Source organism: Notechis scutatus, chromosome 3 (genome assembly GCF_049901735.1).
Source record: "Notechis scutatus isolate UNSWTSFEM ecotype Mainland chromosome 3, rNotScu1.2, whole genome shotgun sequence".
In the NCBI taxonomy this organism is placed as follows: Eukaryota; Metazoa; Chordata; class Lepidosauria; order Squamata; family Elapidae; genus Notechis; species Notechis scutatus.
The window spans coordinates 53537077-53556561 of NC_142011.1; the positions used below are offsets into that span (position 1 = coordinate 53537077).

At 38.9% G+C, this 19485-nt stretch overlaps 1 protein-coding gene across 6 annotated transcripts in view; it reads left to right on the forward strand.

Moving 5' to 3' along the window:
• KIF21B (kinesin family member 21B) overlaps window positions 1-19485 on the forward strand; it is a 76956-nt gene that overhangs the window by 34770 nt on the left and 22701 nt on the right. For all 6 annotated transcript variants that reach the window (XM_087959942.1, XM_087959943.1, XM_087959939.1 and 3 more), the window contains exons 5-17: window positions 1355-1489; window positions 1824-1991; window positions 5296-5411; window positions 6255-6450; window positions 8835-9024; window positions 9916-9979; window positions 11045-11266; window positions 12538-12613; window positions 13904-14018; window positions 14962-15153; window positions 16158-16357; window positions 17927-18034; window positions 19209-19277. In XM_087959942.1, coding sequence (XP_087816068.1) covers window positions 1355-1489; window positions 1824-1991; window positions 5296-5411; window positions 6255-6450; window positions 8835-9024; window positions 9916-9979; window positions 11045-11266; window positions 12538-12613; window positions 13904-14018; window positions 14962-15153; window positions 16158-16357; window positions 17927-18034; window positions 19209-19277 — 1851 coding nt within the window. The remainder of the gene's footprint in view (window positions 1-1354; window positions 1490-1823; window positions 1992-5295; window positions 5412-6254; window positions 6451-8834; window positions 9025-9915; window positions 9980-11044; window positions 11267-12537; window positions 12614-13903; window positions 14019-14961; window positions 15154-16157; window positions 16358-17926; window positions 18035-19208; window positions 19278-19485) is intronic.

Below are 19485 nucleotides of genomic sequence, written 5' to 3' on the forward strand. Positions count from 1 at the left end.
TAGGCAAGAAAAACCAAAAGTACACATATGGACTGGGTGAAATCAGGCTCAATAGCAGTAACTGTGAGAGGGATCTTGGAGTCTTAGTGGACAACCAGCTAAATATGAGCCAGCAGTGTGCAGCAGCCGCCAAATTTGAGAGGCTGCCACAGAGAGGAGAGGGTCAAGCTATTTTCTAAAGCGCCCACTTTCTCCTTGATCACTCTTCACTTGGAAACCCCTTTTAGCTCAGAGAAAGATTTACCTGCATGTAACATCTAGTTCAGGTTGTATTATTACTGTCTTGTGGCATGTAGGGGAAGATTTTTGCCATGTTTTAAAAGATAGTATAGCAGCTTAGAATTAGAATTAGAAGAACTTTATTGTAATTGTACAAGTACAACGAAACTGAGAATGCACCCCAGCAACTGTTTTCAATACAATAAAACCAAAGCACTTAAAAATGAAGATAAGAGTACCCACGTCTCCATTTGCAATTTGAGAGTACAATATCTACAAATATACACAAAATATACATCCAACACTGACTGTAACGCTTAGCCGAGTATAATACACAAGAGATGGATTGTACTGTAATATGTTGTTATACATCTGAATGGGGTATTGAGATTTCACATCTTTTCACATCTTAATGAGATAGTGACTTCATGTTTATTTGTGGTTTGGATGGCCCAGGGAAAGAAACTATTTGTTAGTCTAGTGGTGTGGGATTTTATTGACCTAAAACGCGGCAGCAGGTCAAAAAGATAATTGCCAGGGTGTGAGGGGTCTTCTATAATGGCTTTGATTCTGCTTTGGCAGCGGGACCTGGCTAAGTCTTCCAGGGAGGGCAGAGGGCAACCAATGATCTTTTGAGCTGTGTTTATCACCCTCTGTACAGTTTTCCTGTCCTCAGCTGTGGAGCCTGCATACCACACACCCAGACAATATGTCAGAGTGCTCTCCACAGAGGATTTATAGAAAGCCAGCAACAGCTTCTTATCCAGATTGTTCTTCTTGAGAACCTGCAGGAAGTGCAGCCGCTGCTGAGCCTTCTTTACTATGGCCTTGGTGTTAGGGGACCAGGAGATATCAGCTGAAATATGGATGCCAAGGAATCTGATCGTAGGGACAGTTTCCACTGCCAAGGAATCGTCGTGGGACAGTTTCTTGTTCTGTTGATGATGAGTGGGGCGTGGTCCTGTCCATGTCTCCTGAAGTCCATAATCAGTACTTTGGTTTTATGGACATTATTTAAGCAAGATGGAATAGTATTTTTCCTTTACACGTGTGTGTGTGTGTGTGTGTGTGTGTGTGTGTGTGTGTGAATGGGGCTTGCACCTGGTCTGACAGTATATCCTTTATCCCATTGCAGCTGATCCAGTGCCTGAAACAGGGAGCTCTCTCCCGAACCACAGCCAGCACCCAGATGAATGTCCAAAGTTCCCGCTCCCATGCTATCTTTACAATCTACCTTTGCCAAATGCGTGTCTGCTCTCCTGTACACTTGGTAAGGCCATAAGGAGGGGGTAAGCTAGATCAGACAGGATCACGTCTCTTGCCCCTTTGCTATCAAATGGAAAGGATGGAATTTTTGGTGGCAGAGATGTAGTGTAAGAATTAGAGATGCAGCAAGAACTTTGAGTGGAAGTAGCGATTGAGAAGTTGGGAGCTTGGATCAGTGTCATTATCTCAGAAGAGAAAGTGTAGCTTCTCATGCCAGCAGCAAGTTAATTTTTCATTTTGGGTTTTATCACAATATAACTATAATTGATATTTTATGTGGTACAGGTACTAGCAAATTATATCATGTAACCTAATTCTGGGACTTGTTCTTATTACAGGTGAATGGAGACACAAATGGTCTTCTGGATGGATCCCAGCCTACTAGTGAATATGAGACCCGAACCGCCAAATTCCACTTTGTTGATCTGGCTGGCTCAGAGAGATTGAAACGAACTGGGGCCACAGGCGAGAGAGCTAAAGAAGGCATCTCTATCAATTGTGGTTTGGTATGGTGGATTACTTTTAAGACTGAATTTTGGTTGTAGTTTAATGATGTTTTATTTTATTATTTTCTGTTGCTGAATCTCTATTGGTGAGTTGTGTTTGCTCCCTTGAGCATTTTTGCTTGGATAGAATGGTGGGATATAAGCAACAAATGGGAAGATAGGAAGATAGGCCCAGGGGTGGGATTCTACCAGTTCGCACCTATTTGTAAGAACCGGTTGTTAACATTCTAAGCAGTTCGGAGAACCGGTTGTTAGAAGAAATTACTGGCCTAATCCTGTAAGGAAGGCAGGAAGGAAACATTCTGGTGTTGCTTACAGAAACTGCCTCTCCATTAACCCTTATTACATTCTTGGCAGGACTTCCTGTCTCTGGAACTCAGGACTTCCTGTCTCTGGAACTTCTCTGAAGTTTTTTCCCCCTCCTTTGCTGGTACTTTGCTTGTGTGGAGTGACCATTCAAAGTTACAGTGGCACTGAAAAAAGTGTCTTATGACCATTTTTCACACTTACGACTGCTGCAGCATCCCCACAGTCATGAGAGGCCAGGCAAGGAGATGCGTGCCTCGATGTGAGTGATATTGAGTTGGCCACGCCCAGCCAATAACATGACCACCAAGCCATGTCCACCTAGTCACATGACCACCAAGCCACGCCCACCAACTAAGCCACGCCCACAGAACCAGTTGTTAAAAATTTTGAATCCCACCCCTGGATAGGCCCCTTAATATTCAGTCCAGCGTCTTGTGATTCAGGGCACTCTCTTGCACAGCCACAAACTTTGCTCCACAGACTCTCACAATCATTTTGAAAAGAACCCTCTTTACAGTCATCTCAGAATATAAAGAACACTAGAAATGCTCACTAGTGCTCTATCCAGTGGGCAAAAAATTAGCACAAACATGTTCAGCCAGCACCCTGCCTCTCATTCTTACTTCATTCTGAGTTATTAAAAAAAACAACCAGGAAGGAGGGCAAAGAGCAAAGTGACACATTTTCTTAATCGCTGAAATACTGAGGAGTCATTTCAAGTTATTGGCTATATGGAGGGAAGAGTCAAGGAGCTAGGATGAGGTTGCCCACTCCTAAACTCTGAAGTCTATGGTATGAAGCTAATATTGCAGTAACTCGTTTTACCCTCTAGATCAGTGGCCCCCAACCTTTTTTGTGCACGGCCCGGTACCGGCATCACAAAATGATCCGTGACCGTACCGGCATCAGCACACATGACAAGGCATTTCCTCTCCCCCCACCTCCCCTCCAGGTCTTCCCCAGCGACCCCTCCCTGCACGGAAGCCTCAGCTGGTGCTTTCGGGCTCTTCCTCGCCCCCGCATGAGATCCCCAAGCTGCGGGGTAAAGGCGGCAGGGCTCCTCCGGGCTGATCGCGCAGGCACCTGACAGCTGGCGGGGGAGAAGAGACCCGGGCGTGACGTGGGTCCACTTTCCTCCCCACGGAGAACTTTTTGCGTCTGGCACGGGTAGTTCGGTGAGAGGCGGCAGCTCTATAACCCCAAAGACAGCTCCCGCCCAGCATTAGCGTGCGCGCATGCGCACGCCACACACAGAACACCCACTCAAACACCCACTCACTATCCCCACAGCGCGAGAATAACAGGAATAATTGTCTTCTTCCCCCACTCCGCCCGCCACTAGCCTTGAGGTTGCGACTTGTGTCTCCGCTCCTTGGCTCGGTTTTTCCTGCAACTGACTCCCGCCTCACACTTTTGAAAGAGCAAGAGCGGCCTGAGGAGTCATTGAAGCGTGCCCGTTGGGGATGGGGGAGAGAAAGGCGTATTATTACATGAGCCTTTAAACTCGTGAGAATGGGCTTCCCGGGCAAAACGGTTTATTTACATCTGGGCGGCCAGGAATCGTTTGCAAAACGCTTCGCCTTTGCCAGTCCTCTTTGCAAGCGCCGCCGCGGCTCTTCCTTTTTGCCTTTCCCTTCCCGAGGCAACGCGGGACTGGAGCCGCGTGGAGCTGCGCCGGGCAGTAGCAACTCCTGACTCAGGGGCCTCCGAGGGGAGGGGAAGGAGGAGAAGAAAGGGGGGAAAGGGGGGCGGGCTGATTCCCCCAAAATCAGAATTCGAAGAATATCATCTCTTTCAAAACAATATGGCGGCGCCCAGCAAACCAGCGGCCCGGTAGAAAATGATTCACGGACCGGTACCGGTCCGGGGCCTGGTGGTTGGGGACCCCTGCTCTAGATGAGCCAGAAACCAATCAGCTATGCTGCTCAAACAAGACTCTGGAGCATGACTGTGCAGGCGTTGAAACTATTCAAGAGTAGTGTAAAGTTTTCATGTGGAAGTTCCCTCAGTAGTTTAAGGTCCTCCACAAAAATGAGTTTGGACATATTGATTAGGAATTGAACTGTTGATAACATGCAGGTTTCACAAAAGGGAATTGCCTATGTAATGTATTGTGTATTGCTTCTGGAGGGCAGAGTTCCATTTACTGGAATAGCTGCAAAAGAATAATTTGGTCTTTTCAAAAATATGAAAGTTTGACTAATTTCTGTTATCAATCAGTAGCTTTGACATTTAGTTAAAGTGCTGCATCATGCATTTCTTTTTCATGTCAAATCCTAACACAGCTGCAGGGTATATTTGAAAATATGAATGTGACATTGACTTTTTGAAACAGGCATCATATAATATACTTGTTGCAATTTTTTGTGATGTATATATATATAGAATCAAGCAGTATTATTTGACCATGACCTTGTAAGTTAGGTGTTATCTTGCAAAACAGTGAAAGAATTAAATAACAAAAGGGAAATGGCACATAAAAGATTAAAGTAGTAATGCTCAGGATCCTTCTGGAGGTAAAAGAATCAAGAAAAAACCAGAAGTCCACTGGAAGTCATATATAAAACATAAATATTTGACCTATTTTTTTGAGCCATGGTTTTTACCAAATACAGTTTCCCTGTAATTGTGAGGATTGGGAATTTTTAATTAGAAGAGAATCTTTGAATTGATGTGTGTTTCATAAATAAAAAGGTGGCTTTATGTAGTTCAATGAAGGTGGGTAACTAGTCTAGCTGCCTTTAAAAAAAAATCATATATCACATTCCTGTAATGGAAAAATGATGTCACTTTATCAGTCTGATCTTCCTTTAAGTGGGGAGAATCCACTTCCCAGCCAATGTGTGTTTTTATCTAATAAGCAGGGAATGGAAGGAGGACAATAGTCTGGAGTTCTGATGGTTATCTGAGAAAAATTTATGGAGTAACAGTTCCAAAATAAAGGCAATAGGAAACGAAGGCAATTTAATTACTGACTTTTCTATTTTTCTGACAGCTAGCATTAGGAAACGTCATCAGTGCCCTTGGGGATCAGAGCAAGAAAGCATTGCACGTGCCCTACCGAGATTCAAAATTGACTCGGCTTCTCCAAGATTCACTTGGTGGAAATAGGTAAATGGAAATAAATATTATTAGAGCACCTTATGCCAGATCAGAAGTCCACATAAGCATTGATATGGGGTTGCTGCCGTTGAGAATTTCTGATAAAAAGACTGCTCATGTATGGCCACAGAAGTCAGGAGGAGGTCACCAGAGGTGTTTGAAAGAATGAATCCAAATTTTGGCAACAGAATCTTCTCACAACAAATTTTTGTAATCTATAAAATAGTCCTTGACTCAGTCAAAGCTACAATGGCACTGAAAAAACTGACTTAGGACAGTTTTCACACTTATGACCCTTGCAATATCCCCATGGTCAAGTAATCAACATTCAGACGTTTAGTAACTGATTCATATTTATGACAGTTGCAAAGTTGATAGGGAAATCAGATTCACTTAACAACCATTATTACTAAGTTAACAACTGCAGTGATTCACTTAACAACTGTGGCAAGAAATGTCATAAAATGGGGTAAAACTCATTTAACAACACTCTTGCTTAGCAACATAAATTTTGAGCTTAATTGTGGTCATATGTCCAAGACTACCTTGGATCTGAAATCCCCTGCTTCGAATTCATTATTAAGCAGATGGTTTAATAATTCACCGATAATCTAGAAGAGCTATGTTTTTCAGAATTATGTGGGGTCCTTACATGTAGATCTTCATCCTATATACATAGTTTGGAGCATATGCTTGTTGAGCTGCATTCCCAGATAAACATGTTTGAAAGAAGTCAATATTAAAAATGCTTTGACAAATTGCTTTGTTATTCCTGTTTGGGCACAACTGACACTACAGTGAAGGGTTTTTTTTTTTTTTTTTTTTGAGTCTTTCTATTCTCCTTTTTTATAGCCAAACTGTGATGATTGCCTGTGTGAGTCCTTCAGATCGGGATTTTATGGAGACCCTGAATACCCTTAAATATGCCAACCGTGCTCGCAACATCAAGAACAAAGTGGTGGTGAATCAGGACAAGACCAGCCAGCAGATCAGTGCCCTGAGAGCTGAAATTGCTCGTCTCCAGATGGAACTTATGGAATATAAGGCAGTAAGTAGAAGCCATGAGCAACTGCTTGTTACTTGGAAATTAGTGTTTATTCCTAAATCAAATACAGACTTCTATATTAGAAATATTTCTGGTGATTTCAATATGCTTTTGAGTCTTTGATGTTTTATATAATCCTACTTAAATACTGCTTCAAAAAACCCCAAGCCAATTTTTACATGAGCTCTGTTTCACTCTTTTTTTAGCATTTCCCCTTCTGCAATGGAATCATTATATGTGAACAGTCAGAAGTGTTTCTGACCTCTCTTCAAAATGTATATATTGATGACCTATAATGCAACTAGTGAACCCAGAAATAGCCAGAGTTGACTTCATTTCTCTCCCCGCCTCTCTTTTTAAGAGATCCCAGGGTGAAATACTTGCATTTGTGAGGAGTGAAACTTGCATGTGGCCTAATTGGAGTACATTCCCTCTTGGTGTAAATAGATAAGTCAAGGGCATGGTTCATGGAGGAAGATAATGTTTGAAGTTCAGGATTAGAATATCCCCTGGCCAATAAGAGCAGAGCTGAAAGTACATTCCAAATTTTCTCACCTGCTACTAAACAATCTCTCTGCTCTCTCCAAATATTTTCATGGAATTGGGAATTTAAAAGATGGGACTTAAAAGGCTACTCCTGTATTTTCACTAAATATGTGAATATTCAAAAGTGTACTAATGTATTCCTCCAAACTCATTGATGGTGTTTGCACATAATACTTAAGATTTTTTTAACCATGTTGATCAAGTCTTTTTTTTGCCAATGAATCATTGCTAAATCCAAACCAGATTGTATTATGCCATTGTGTTATTTGTGAACTAGGTCACTGAATATCCTGCGTTCCTAGTGAATTGCTAACTGTAACAATGAAGGAATTGTATCAGCTCTGCTCTGCCATGTAACTAAGTGGGCTTTATGAAGTGTCAGAGGAGAGCTTTGCTTTGATTGAGGTTCAAATAATAAAGCACCCTTTTGATGTATCTCCAAGAAGTGAAATGAAGCCCCACTTGTACCCTCTGCACATTGCTTCTAAGTTTTATCGTCTTGGTGACTTCACTGGCCTTAAATCTTTTCTGCACACTCGCATGCACCAAAGATGTTTCTGCAGAGCAAAGGAGAGCAGCCCAAGGCTGTTGGTTGGAGGTTTAGCTAACTTTTTCACATCAAGATAACACTTCAAAACAGAAATGTTTTTGAGTTGAGGCAGCTTCACAATGTCTGTTCTTCAGTTTACCAGATCTAGCTATTTAGAAAGATAGTGCAGGTAGTCCTCGACTTAAGACCACAATTGAGTCCAACATTTCTGTTGCTAAGTGAGACATTTTTCCCCATTTTACAACATTTCTTGTCACAGTTGTTAAATTGTTAAGTGAATCACAGCAGTTGTTACATGGTTATTAAGTGAATCTGGCTTCCCCATTGACTTGACTTGTCAGAAGGTTACTGTCAACTAAAAATATTTCTTTGGTATTTTTAGTTGCCAGCAGAAAGGGAGTGGGGAAAGTAGTGTATTCCTTAAATGTTTCAGATAATTGCTAGGCAGCCAAAGCTGTTGGCGTGCAAGATTATTACTGGAGAGCATGATTGACGACTCTTGGCTATGGATGTGTCCCATTGGAGAATATACTTCCAGGGGGTGGGGGGAAGACCAGGTCAAGGGTGAAATGAATGATGTGTCTTAGAGTCGGCTGCACCTAGGTAATGCCGACTTGGTCACTCCTAATAAATCATTTTTTTTCTACTCTGTGTGATGTGGTACAGACTTATGATTTGAATCGGGTTGGTTTGATGGAGCCTTGACAGTTACAAAGGCTAATCACATGACCCTGGGATACTGTAACCGTCATAAATATGAATCAGTTGCCAACCATCTGAATTTTGATCACATGACCACAGGGATCTTGCAATGGTCCTAAGTGTCAAAAATAGTCCTAAGTCACTTTTTTCAGTGCCATTGTAACTTTGATCAGTCACTAAATAAATTGTTGTAACTTGAGGACTACTTGTAAAAACAAATATATTCTGAGTTACAGTCAACGATTACCCTGTTTTTCAAGTTCTGGCAAACGCTTATGATGCTTATATGTAGATTTATTTATGTTGTATTTTGTTTTAATGTTATGTATATAATCTCCTGTGCAGATTTCATATAGTCAAAAACTAAAAATACAAAAGAGACATACATCTTGTCTACTACTTCTATAATCTATTGTCTGTTCAAAAGGATATATATGAAAGGCACCCTACTTCAACATGCATGAGAATAAATACCTCAGTACCAGAATATGATAAAGTTTTGCTCTATAACCTCTACTCTCACAGAATAACCAACTGACAGCTTTTTGTTTATTTCAACCTTCCTCACTGTTTTCTCCCCACCTCAAAGGGTAAGCGTGTTATTGGAGAAGATGGCTCTGAAGGCTACAGTGATCTGTACCAGGAGAACGCCATGTTGCAGAAGGAAAACGCCACTTTACGTATGCGGGTGAAAGCCATGCAGGAGGCCATTGATGCAATCAACATCCGTGTCACCCATTTGATGAGCCAGGAAGCCAACCTGATTCTTGCCAAGGCAGGTGAGACTGTGAGAGCCAGCATAGAGTGAACTCTGTAGACTTCTTCAGCAACAGTGGAACCTTTGAATTTACAGAGTTCCTTCACTAAGGAACAGATTACATGTGACATCACTTATATATTGAGACAAATGTGCTTAATCTGGGTTCATTGCTTTTGGAATAACAGCTACTTCAGAAGCATTTATTTATTCAGTTTATAGAGCTACATACACAACCTGAAACTCAGGGCAGAGTACACAATTAAAAACAACAAATAACAGTCATCAAAGAATAAAATATAATAAAACATGCTAGAGGAAGCCCAGATAACATAAATAATCAAAAAAGACTCATAAAACTCTTCCCCCTCCCCCCTACTCCTCCATCATCATCATCATCTGGGTATTCAGAGTTAGAAGGCAGACTGACAGCCCAAAGAAGCAAGAACAATATGTAGAGTTACTTCTGAATAATTCCTTTTTTTGTTGTTCGCCTACAATAGAGATATGTGGTCTGACAAAGAGATCCCCCTCTTTCTTTCTTTTTTTGCCTCTCCCAAATGCTGTTACTACAAAACAAACTAACAAAAACTGTGGAACATATTTGTTAGGTAGAGAATCAACCCAATTTTATCTACAAAAACCTGATGAGGGATTCTGATTGGGGGAAATTCTGGATTGATGGGAGCCTCACTAGTATTTTTCCTCCATATTAAAATAAGTTAACTAAATGATTATTGTTATATATTTGATTTTAGGATCGTTGCCTATACGTAGCATTCCTAGTAATCGAGAAGATTTATTACATTTTCTTAGGATATTTTTACCTAGCTTTTTCTCTTAACTGGATTACTTCAGTTTTAAAAGTTGTTTTTGTTGATGTTTTTTTTTCTTATTTGTACCTTTTTTCCAGGTGATGGTAATGAGGCTATTGGTGCTCTGATACAGAACTACATCAGGGAAATTGAAGATCTCAGGTAAATAGAAGCTTTTTCATTTATGTTCAGGTTTTTTGGGTGGGTGGGTGGGAGCTAGAAGCCATATTCAGATTTGGGAGAGGAAAAGTTCTGGTATAGAAGAAAAGTTAAAACACATAGAAATTACTAATTTCTCAGAAGTTACAGAAAGTGTAGATTAAAATGCCTAAGAATTTCTTCACACTACACAAAGCTTATAGTCTGAGTTTTACATTTGTTTTGGTGGTACCCAAAATGGCACCAGCACAAAAAAGCAGCAGGTTGTACATGCCCAAAAGATGCAGCAAGGACAGCAGGCATAAATGCAGGAACATACAATTGGAACAGCCATAATTTCATAAATTCACAATAACCAGATGTCAGTGTCATCCAGGCATGCAGGTGCAAGACAGGCAGAACTACTACATTTGTATAGAAGGATATAGATGGAGTAAGACAATACAAAATAAATGTTTAACATTGACAGTTCCTATAAATATACATCTAGCACAAAGGCACAATTGCCAATTTTTTAACTGATAGATAAGATTAAATCTTCCTCATTTGCAGAACTCCAAAAGTTTAAATTTTCGGGTGCCTGAGGTTATGTTGTAGGACATCTTGAAACTTGTATTTACACTTGAAAACATTGTACAGAAAAAAGGAATCATGCTACATTTTGATCACTGCTGAATTCTTATGAGAGATAATTCGTTGATGTTTGAATCAATCCTTGATATCATTAGACAATTTATGCAATGCAGCCTGTTTTCTATGATCTTGAGAATCTGAGTAGGATGAACGTTTAATATTTTATTTTATCCTTTTATTTTTTTTTATTTTTGAGTTTTCTGCTATATAAATGAATTTATGGAGGGGCATATTTTGGATCATATGTAATATAGTAATCTTTTGAACTTAGAATATCAGGAAATTATGTCATTAAAATAAGGTATTAATTGTGTTCTTTCATGCTTCTTGGGCAAATAAATTATCCCTACCAGAGAACTTCAAAGAAGTTTGTATCTAATTAGGTAGATGATGTGGTTTTGTGTGTGTGTGTGTCTACGTGTGTCTCCTTTGTAGGACAAAACTCTTAGAGAGTGAAGCTATGAATGAATCACTACGCCGCAATCTAAACCGGGTTTCAACCAGGCTGCCCTATTCCCTGGGCTTATCACCAGGGATTGGATTGGGAGATTCACGTTCCCCTGCCCCCTCGGTGGAAGCTGAAGCCACTGACGTTCTACAGTGGGCCAAGCAAGATGTTGAGAGGCTGAAGAAGGAGACAAAACTGCGAAGAAAAAGGTACACCATATTTTCCATTTCATAAGTGCCACACTCTTTATAACAGTGCCTAGGGATGGCTCATCCGCTCTCTCTCTCTCTCCGTCCTTCCTATTCTGTACCAATTCTTGCATCTCAGCAACCATTATTGAAAACTGCATCTACCCAGAGTCACCAATGTATGAGTTGGGTGGCTATATAAATTTATTAAATAAAAAAAATGCAATCAGAGGAATGAATGTGGTGGTGTAGCGGTTAAAAGGACTGGGATAGAGTCTGTGAGCTATAATTCCTCCTTGGGCATGACTAAACAGGGTAACTTTGGGTCTGTCACTCTCAGCCCTAGAAATAAGACAACAGCAAACTACCTCAGAAAATCTTGCCAAGAAAGCTATGTGGATTTATCCAGGCAATTGCCAGAAGTTAAGACTAACTTGGGCATGGACATACAGACACACAAATCAGTGATGCAGCAAAGAAAATTGCTAGAGATCCCTGCTTTGGGACTTATTTCAATTAAAATGATAAAATGTAGGGCCATGGTGATTGGCAGGATTTCTTATTCTGGGTCCTGAATTGTGTATTTATAAGGGTTTGAGCTATCTTATCATTTGTTCCTCCTTAGTATAAGAAAGCAGTGATGGGAAAAAAATCAAACAGAGTTTTGATACTACATTTTTTTCTGTTTCTTAGATCCGTAGAGTAGCAATTTAAATGCTAATTTATTAATCAAATATATTTGAATCTCTAATTAAAACATTATAGGCTGTGTTTCAGCTGGCTGAAGAACTTTTACTGAAGTTCAGTGTGTTCTGCAACAAGAAATACACACCATTGTGCCCTATGGCATCACTCCCATGTAATTATGCATACATTGTACTCATACTGATATTTATAAATTAGGTTACCTTATAACTTAGGTATTGTGGTGTATCTTGTCATTCTGCTTGTCTCACTTGTCATCACTCTTGTAATGAGCTTCTGCTGTTATTGCTAGACTGGTATATGTAGTATAAAGACCATAAGTACGTATGGGTCTGTCTTGCTGAAGGCTTTGTGAAGGTATTGTCAAGTAAAGGGACTTGGCCAAGATCTATAAAAAGATTAATATTTAGACTAACTGTCCTGTTGGCGTTTTTCATTATTGATATAAATGAAAGCAATGTTCTTTTGATAACAATGATATCAACTCTGATGGTGGATCTTCTGCCTTTTAGGCTGAAATCTTAAAATAAAAGAAATGGCCTAAAAACAAAACAAGCACTGACATAACATTCACTTCTCTTTGATAGCCCAGAGAAAGAAGGATTTAAAAAGCGTTTAAGGTTGCAGCAGGGAAACGAGGCAGATGAGAATGAGGCAGAAGAGGTAAGAGGCTTTCTTCTCATGTGTGTGTGTAACTTCTGTGGTCTTTTACTCACCCATCCATAGGGCTCCATTTATTGCAGGGGCTTGATAAAGAGGATAACAGCACTTTCCCAACCATAGAGTGCAAGTTCAGGTTGGACTAAAAGGGCTTCCAAGTAATTTTTGCCCTTAAATTTAACCTCTGCTTTCAGAATCTCCTGACGTAAGCAATTCCCAGCTAATATTTTTTAGCTTCAGAATGCAATATCTTGTCTCATCTCCAAGAATTGGGTGCTGTTTTTTTGTTAATGCCCATTAGCATGTGAAGTAGAATAGTCAGGCAGCAATGTAAACTTAGAAAGGTACACAGTTAGAGAAAGGCCTGATCCAGATCTGATAAGGTCCTGTATAAAGCCCATTAGAAGGCTTATGCTGTGGTGCTAGGCACAGCCAAGAAGCAGGGGACTTGCTAGCAATCAATAGCTGATACAATATGAATTACAAAACAAAATGAGGAATTGTGATTTAAGAATTCTGTCCTCATTTAGCAAACCAAAGAATGAGTTACAGCTGAAATATCACAATTCTTAAAATAAAGAATTAAAACAAAAGTTAGAATGAATGATTAAAATTAAAATTTGAGTCAGCAGTTAAAAGCTTATACAAAATAGGAATTTTAAAATCCTGAGTTGTACTAAATGGGTTCACAATCACTATAGGCAAATCTCAGTAGGGTTGCAGGTACCAACAGAAAGAAACAGCCTCTCAAAAAGCCTTGATCTAAGCTGTATAGGTTTTAAACATAGCATCCACCACTTGGTATTTTGTCCAGAAATGAATTTGAAGCCAATGTAGAGCTTTGGACACCAAGCTTTCTCAATATCCATTCTGATTCAATTTTCTCATCATCCATAATTTGGATTCTTAGTTATTTGCTGATCCTTTCAGTGGAAGAATATGGTTAAAATTAAGAGGGGAGTTGTTATTTATAGGAGATAACATCTCTCTAATCCGAAAGCCTCTAGATATATCTCATTTCAACTTTAATAATTCTAAACCTTGTCTATATGTTGAAATCTCAGCACATCTAGGAAAATATTGGCTGAGAGAAGACTGTCTTAAACATTGCAAAATTCACCCTACCAAACTACCACCAAGTCAGTTCCCACTAGAGAAAAACGAGCAAAAAAAATTTGACAACAGTAAATCAAATCCAAATAGAAATTGGGAGGGGTTAATATTGTGATATATATTGTAAGGAATAGTATTGCAACTCATTTATTTTTTATCATGGTTTTCCTCCTATTTAAGGAGGAAAGGGATGAAAGTGGCTGTGAGGAAGAAGGTGGCCAGGATGAAGAAGATGAAGAAGATTCAGGGAGTGAAGAAAGCCTGGTGGATTCTGATTCAGATGTCGAAGAAAAGGGTAAATATCATGCAGTAAATATTGAATGATTTCACAGTGTGTAATGCCATCACTGTAATGATTAAAATATGAGAACCATCATATCAGAATAGATTAAAAATGCCATTTTGTCCAGCAACTGTTTCCACATTGGCCAATCACTGGACCAAATGAAAATCTCAGAAGTAAATGAAATTATTTCTATAGCAAAATAATTTTCCTATTTATATTTATTAACAACAGTTAGATAAATGTTTCCTGATTCCAGGTAAATGCATAACAGCATATTAGTTTCAGGTACATACGAGTCTTTTGTTAGGATTGATCAGTGTGCATAGGCCATAGGTCATTTTAAGTATTGTCGTATTTTTTCCCAATTACTTTGGGAACACATTATACAACCTTGAACATGTTAGTAGGATGGTGGAAGCTGTTATCTAAAACATTGGGTGGAAAAGGCCGTGTTAAGTTTAATAAGAGGCCTTATGCATTCTGTCTTAAAAGAAGGCTGTAGTGAATTGAGTTCTGACCATCTTCAAAATATAATTACAACTCTTGGTTTTTGAAGGTAGCACAAGGCAATAGCTAATGCCTTGGATGTTCATAAGGTAGGTGGCGTAATTTAAATAAATAAATGGGCAGCCACACATGATTGAAATTTTTTAAAAAGTCATGAGAACTTCTCCAAGCAAAACAAGTTCAAAATACCAGCAATTTTTCTCTTTTTATGAAAATGAGATGGGCAAGACCTAAATATGATGATTGATAGATTGATTGATAGATAGATAGATAGATAGATAGATAGATAGATAGATAGATAGATAGATAGATAGATAGATAGATTCGTGTAACATGCATATCAATGGAGAAAATATGACTTTAATCAGAAGATTGCCCGGGGTGCAAGACCATGGCAGGTTTTATGGTAACATTTATTTATATCTTTTTATTCCGATTTATTTAGCAGCAAATTTCCAAGCTGATCTGGCTGACTTGACCTGTGAGATTGAGATCAAACAGAAATTAATTGACGAACTGGAGAACAGCCAACGGCGCCTACAAACCTTGAAGCATCAGTATGAGGAAAAGTTGATATTGCTGCAGAACAAGATCCGTGACACCCAGCAGGAGAGAGACAGGGTGCTGCAGAACCTCAGTAAGGGCTTACTGGTTGGGGAAAATTGGGTTTATACAGGTTGATCCGTGAATCTGCTTGCATTGTTCTGGTATTGAAAGGCTTTTTATCTGAATGCACAATCAAAGCTATGGTTTGAATGCACAAGAACTATCTGAATCTCAAACTTGAGTTAGTAAGTAAATTTTTGATTAGATTTACACTTTATGTCCCATCATGATTTGTTTTAATTGCAGTGATGTGGTTTGTCCATAATCTTAATTCCCATAAATTGTTGCTGAGAAATCACAATAACTAGGTATGCACAACATGCTAACTCATAATTTGCAATGTGTCACTCAAAGCTTACTCTCAAAATGGTCAAATGTTATGTAGTCAGATGAGAGAACACCAGAAAGATAAGTTTAAGTTTTATATCTGTCTAAACCCCATCTCCTTCAAAATATATGCTTTTTGTTTCCTGCCTATTATTAGGTTTTAATGATTGAAAACTGATCTATATATTCAGAAACTCTATTATAACTACTGCACTACTATACATTCCCAGGAATGTGCCATTTCAGAATATGATGAAGGTTGCATGAATTGAATGCTTCCCCAAGTAAGGCTTGGGAGATGACCTCAATTCCTTGTATTAGTGTGATAATTACTGCTTTAGTGGTTTGGGAGAAAAAGTCAGTCATAAAGTGCCTCGTTGCTCTCTGAATAGGTACGTTCCTGGGAAGGTTTGTATTCTTCCTGAACTGTGATTCTGATTCCTATGGTTTTGGGAGACTGTAGGATTTAATTTAGTTACGTAGTTATATACTTTAGTTATGTAAGAAGAGTATCAGGAATGTAATGCTTTTTGGGTCCTCAAATATGGTTGCAGTAGTTTAGATCTGTTTGAAAAAATCTCCCTAGGTTTGTCTTAGTTTGTATTATGTTTCGATTCCATTACTGCCTTCTCAGAAACTGCTCCAAGCACAGTGCCTTGATATGAGGTTTTTTTTTTCTTTTGCTTTGTTTTGTTTTCCTCTTCTCAGGTAGTATGGAATGCTATACAGAAGAGAAGGCTAACAAAATTAAAGCAGATTATGAGAAACGTTTAAGGGAGATGAATCGTGACCTGCAGAAGTTGCAGGCTGCCCAGAAGGAGCACGCTCGCCTTCTCAAGAACCAGTCTCGATATGAACGAGAGCTGAAGAAGCTGCAGGCAGAAGTAGCAGAGATGAAGAAAGCAAAGGTAATTCAGACGTGCCTTTTTGTGTTTGAGAGAGAGTCTGTCTGTGTGTTTCCCTCATGACTATACTGGACATGGTCAAAATGGTCAAATGGTCAAAATCGGGAGCGTCCTATCAAATCCAGTACCTGTCAATAGTGGTGTCCCCCAAGGCAGTGTTCTAGGACCAACTCTCTTCATACTCTACATAAACGACCTCTGTGATCATATTAAGAGCAATTGCGTTCTCTTCGCTGATGATGTAAAGCTGTTCAATACCACAGACAATACTGCTACCCTACAAAAAGATCTTGACTATGTATCTGAATGGTCAAACAAATGGCAACTTCAAATCTCAACAAATAAATGCTCTGTCTTACATATTGGCAAAAAAAATCAGAAAATAAAATACAAGCTGAATAGTCAAGATCTTGTTGATGACCCAAGCTCTGTAAAGGACCTTGGAATACTCACCTCTAATGATCTAAGTGCTAGAGCCCACTGCAACTACATAGCCAAAAAGGCATTAAGAGTTGTTAACCTAATCCTACGTAGTTTTTTCTCTGGTAATATCATACTACTAACCAGAGCATACAAAACATTTGCTAGACCAATACTCGAATACAGTTCATCAGTCTGGAACCCTCATTACGTATCTGATATTAGCACAATTGAGAAAGTCCAGAAATATTTCACAAGAAGAGTTCTCCACTCTTCTACTCGTTGTAGAATACCTTATGCCACCAGACTTGAAATTCTAAAACTAGAAAACCTTGAATTACGCCGTCTTCGGTCTGACTTAAGCATGGTATATAAAATCATACATTGCAATGTCCTACCTGTCAATGAATACTTCAGCTTCAACCATAACAACACAAGAGCACACAATAGATACAAACTCAAAGTAAACCGCACCAAACTTGATTGCAGGAAATACGACTTCAGCAATAGAGTGGTCAATGTCTGGAATACTCTACCCGACTCTGTAGTCTCTTCCCCAAACCCCAAAAACTTTAACCTTAGACTGTCTACTATTGACCTCACCCCTTTCCTAAGAGGTCTGTAGGGGGCGTGCATAAGCGCACCATCGTGCCTACCGTCCCTGTCCTATTGTTTCTCTTATTCTTTTATTTTTCTTATATGTACCCATTTCATGTATTCACAACTATGTATACACTTATTATCTTGTAAACAATTGGCAAATCAAATAAATAAATAAAAAATAAACATAGGCCAGAGTCAAAGAGTATAATGTTGAACAATATAAATGGCAAAACATGATCTCTCTCTGTCTCTCTTTTTTATCCATGCTTTTATACGGAGAATCTTGCATCATTTTTATTTTCTGAATGGTTCAGTAAGGTTCAATCAGGCCAACAGTTAGTAACTTGTTATCAGCTGTTTATCTTGCTGTTCCAGCAGACATTTGTCATCTCGGTACAAACCACACACCTACCTTGACAGTATCTTGGCCCTATATCGATACCAATTCAAACTATTTGTATTCTCTAGTTAGTTACATTTGTTGTTTTGCCAAGACTGTCTTCTTCATTATCAGTATTAATTGAGTTGAGGTATGACTGTTATTTATAGGTAGCACTAATGAAACAAATGCGTGAAGAGCAACAAAGACGGCGAATGGTGGAGACCAAGCGGAACCGGGAGATTGCCCAGTTGAAGAAAGAGCAACGTAGGCAAGAGGTGAACAAGAACATTTTTCCCCCTATTCTCCAATGTTTCCAGCTTTGGGACCTTTTTTAGTAGAGTTGGTCAAAGAAGTGATATGGGTGGAAGAGAGAGAGGAGAATGAATTGAAAGGGAAGTTCTGATTTGATGTCTGTCTGAATTTATTAGGCCCTATAACTTTGACTGTACTACATTGATGTAGATATTGAAGATATAGGCAGAAGATCCATAAGTATTGGAGGCTTATGTAGAATTAACATAGTGCTGCTTCTCCTCCTTTATACATTCCATAAGTAGTTTAAATTATGTGCATACATAAAGCTGTGTTTCCATAATATCTACATCAGTAAATTATTCCATAGAAATATATCTCTACACTATATGTAGTTATTCAGAAAGGGGCCATTGTAGAAGATGAAGCCTAAACAAATTATGGTTATATTTTACATAATTTTATATTAGAATATATCACAATTAACAATGGAAAAGTGAGGTGTAAACTTAAAAATATACAATATTATAAACAAAAATATTGGTTTAACATCCAATATGGAATTGGAATCTAATGAGAATCCTGAACTTTTGATTTTGGTACTTTCTGCTGAAGGACCCAATACAATCCACAATGTAACATTTTAAGCATGTTTAAATATTTTAACCACTTTTAAAAATGAACAAGAAAGAAAACAAAGCAATTCCAAATGCTCCATTAAAAAAATCCATACTGTCTTGGATAGCTTTCCCCTCTCCAGATGGTCTACCATACAACAGCTGAATAAGAGCAGGGAGTTAAACTTCAGGGATTTTTTTTATTTTTTTTATTTTTGGAGCTGGGGTTTCAATTAGAGGAACTCCTGACAGCCTTAGAAAATAATTGCTAGAAGAAGCACTGATATTCCCAACAGTGCTACAAGAGTAAGATTAGATCTTAAGGAAAAAATGTGATGAAAGTTTGAAACCAGAGTTTTCCCATTTTATGATCCACAGTTTCTGTAGGCTGTATATAAATTTTATCTATTAATTCTTGATCAATAATCATGTTGTTACTTTCTATCTATAAATCCCATTGGACTGCAACAGGAAGCATAAGAGCTTTATCAGAGCAATCAGTGAAGCATTCTAAGGAAAGTTATTTCCTGGATGCTTCATTGTGGGATGTTATCAATATTTTTTCTCATTGTTCTTGCAGTATCAAATCCGAACTCTGGAATCTCAGAAGCGACAGCAGGAGATCGTCTTGCGCAGGAAAACCCAAGAGGTGAGGTGCAGGCTTAGGGTGCACAAGGATAGCAAATGATAAATATCTGCTTTTTAAAAAAAAGTCCTTGCCAGTCTGCAACTTTGGAAATGTCTCCTTGTACTTGGATAATATGTGTGGGTTTCTTGAGTGTGGTTTGTTGGACCAATCACACATAGCCATTGAAACTGAAATCTCAGGTAAAGAATCAAGGAAAATGCTTATGAAT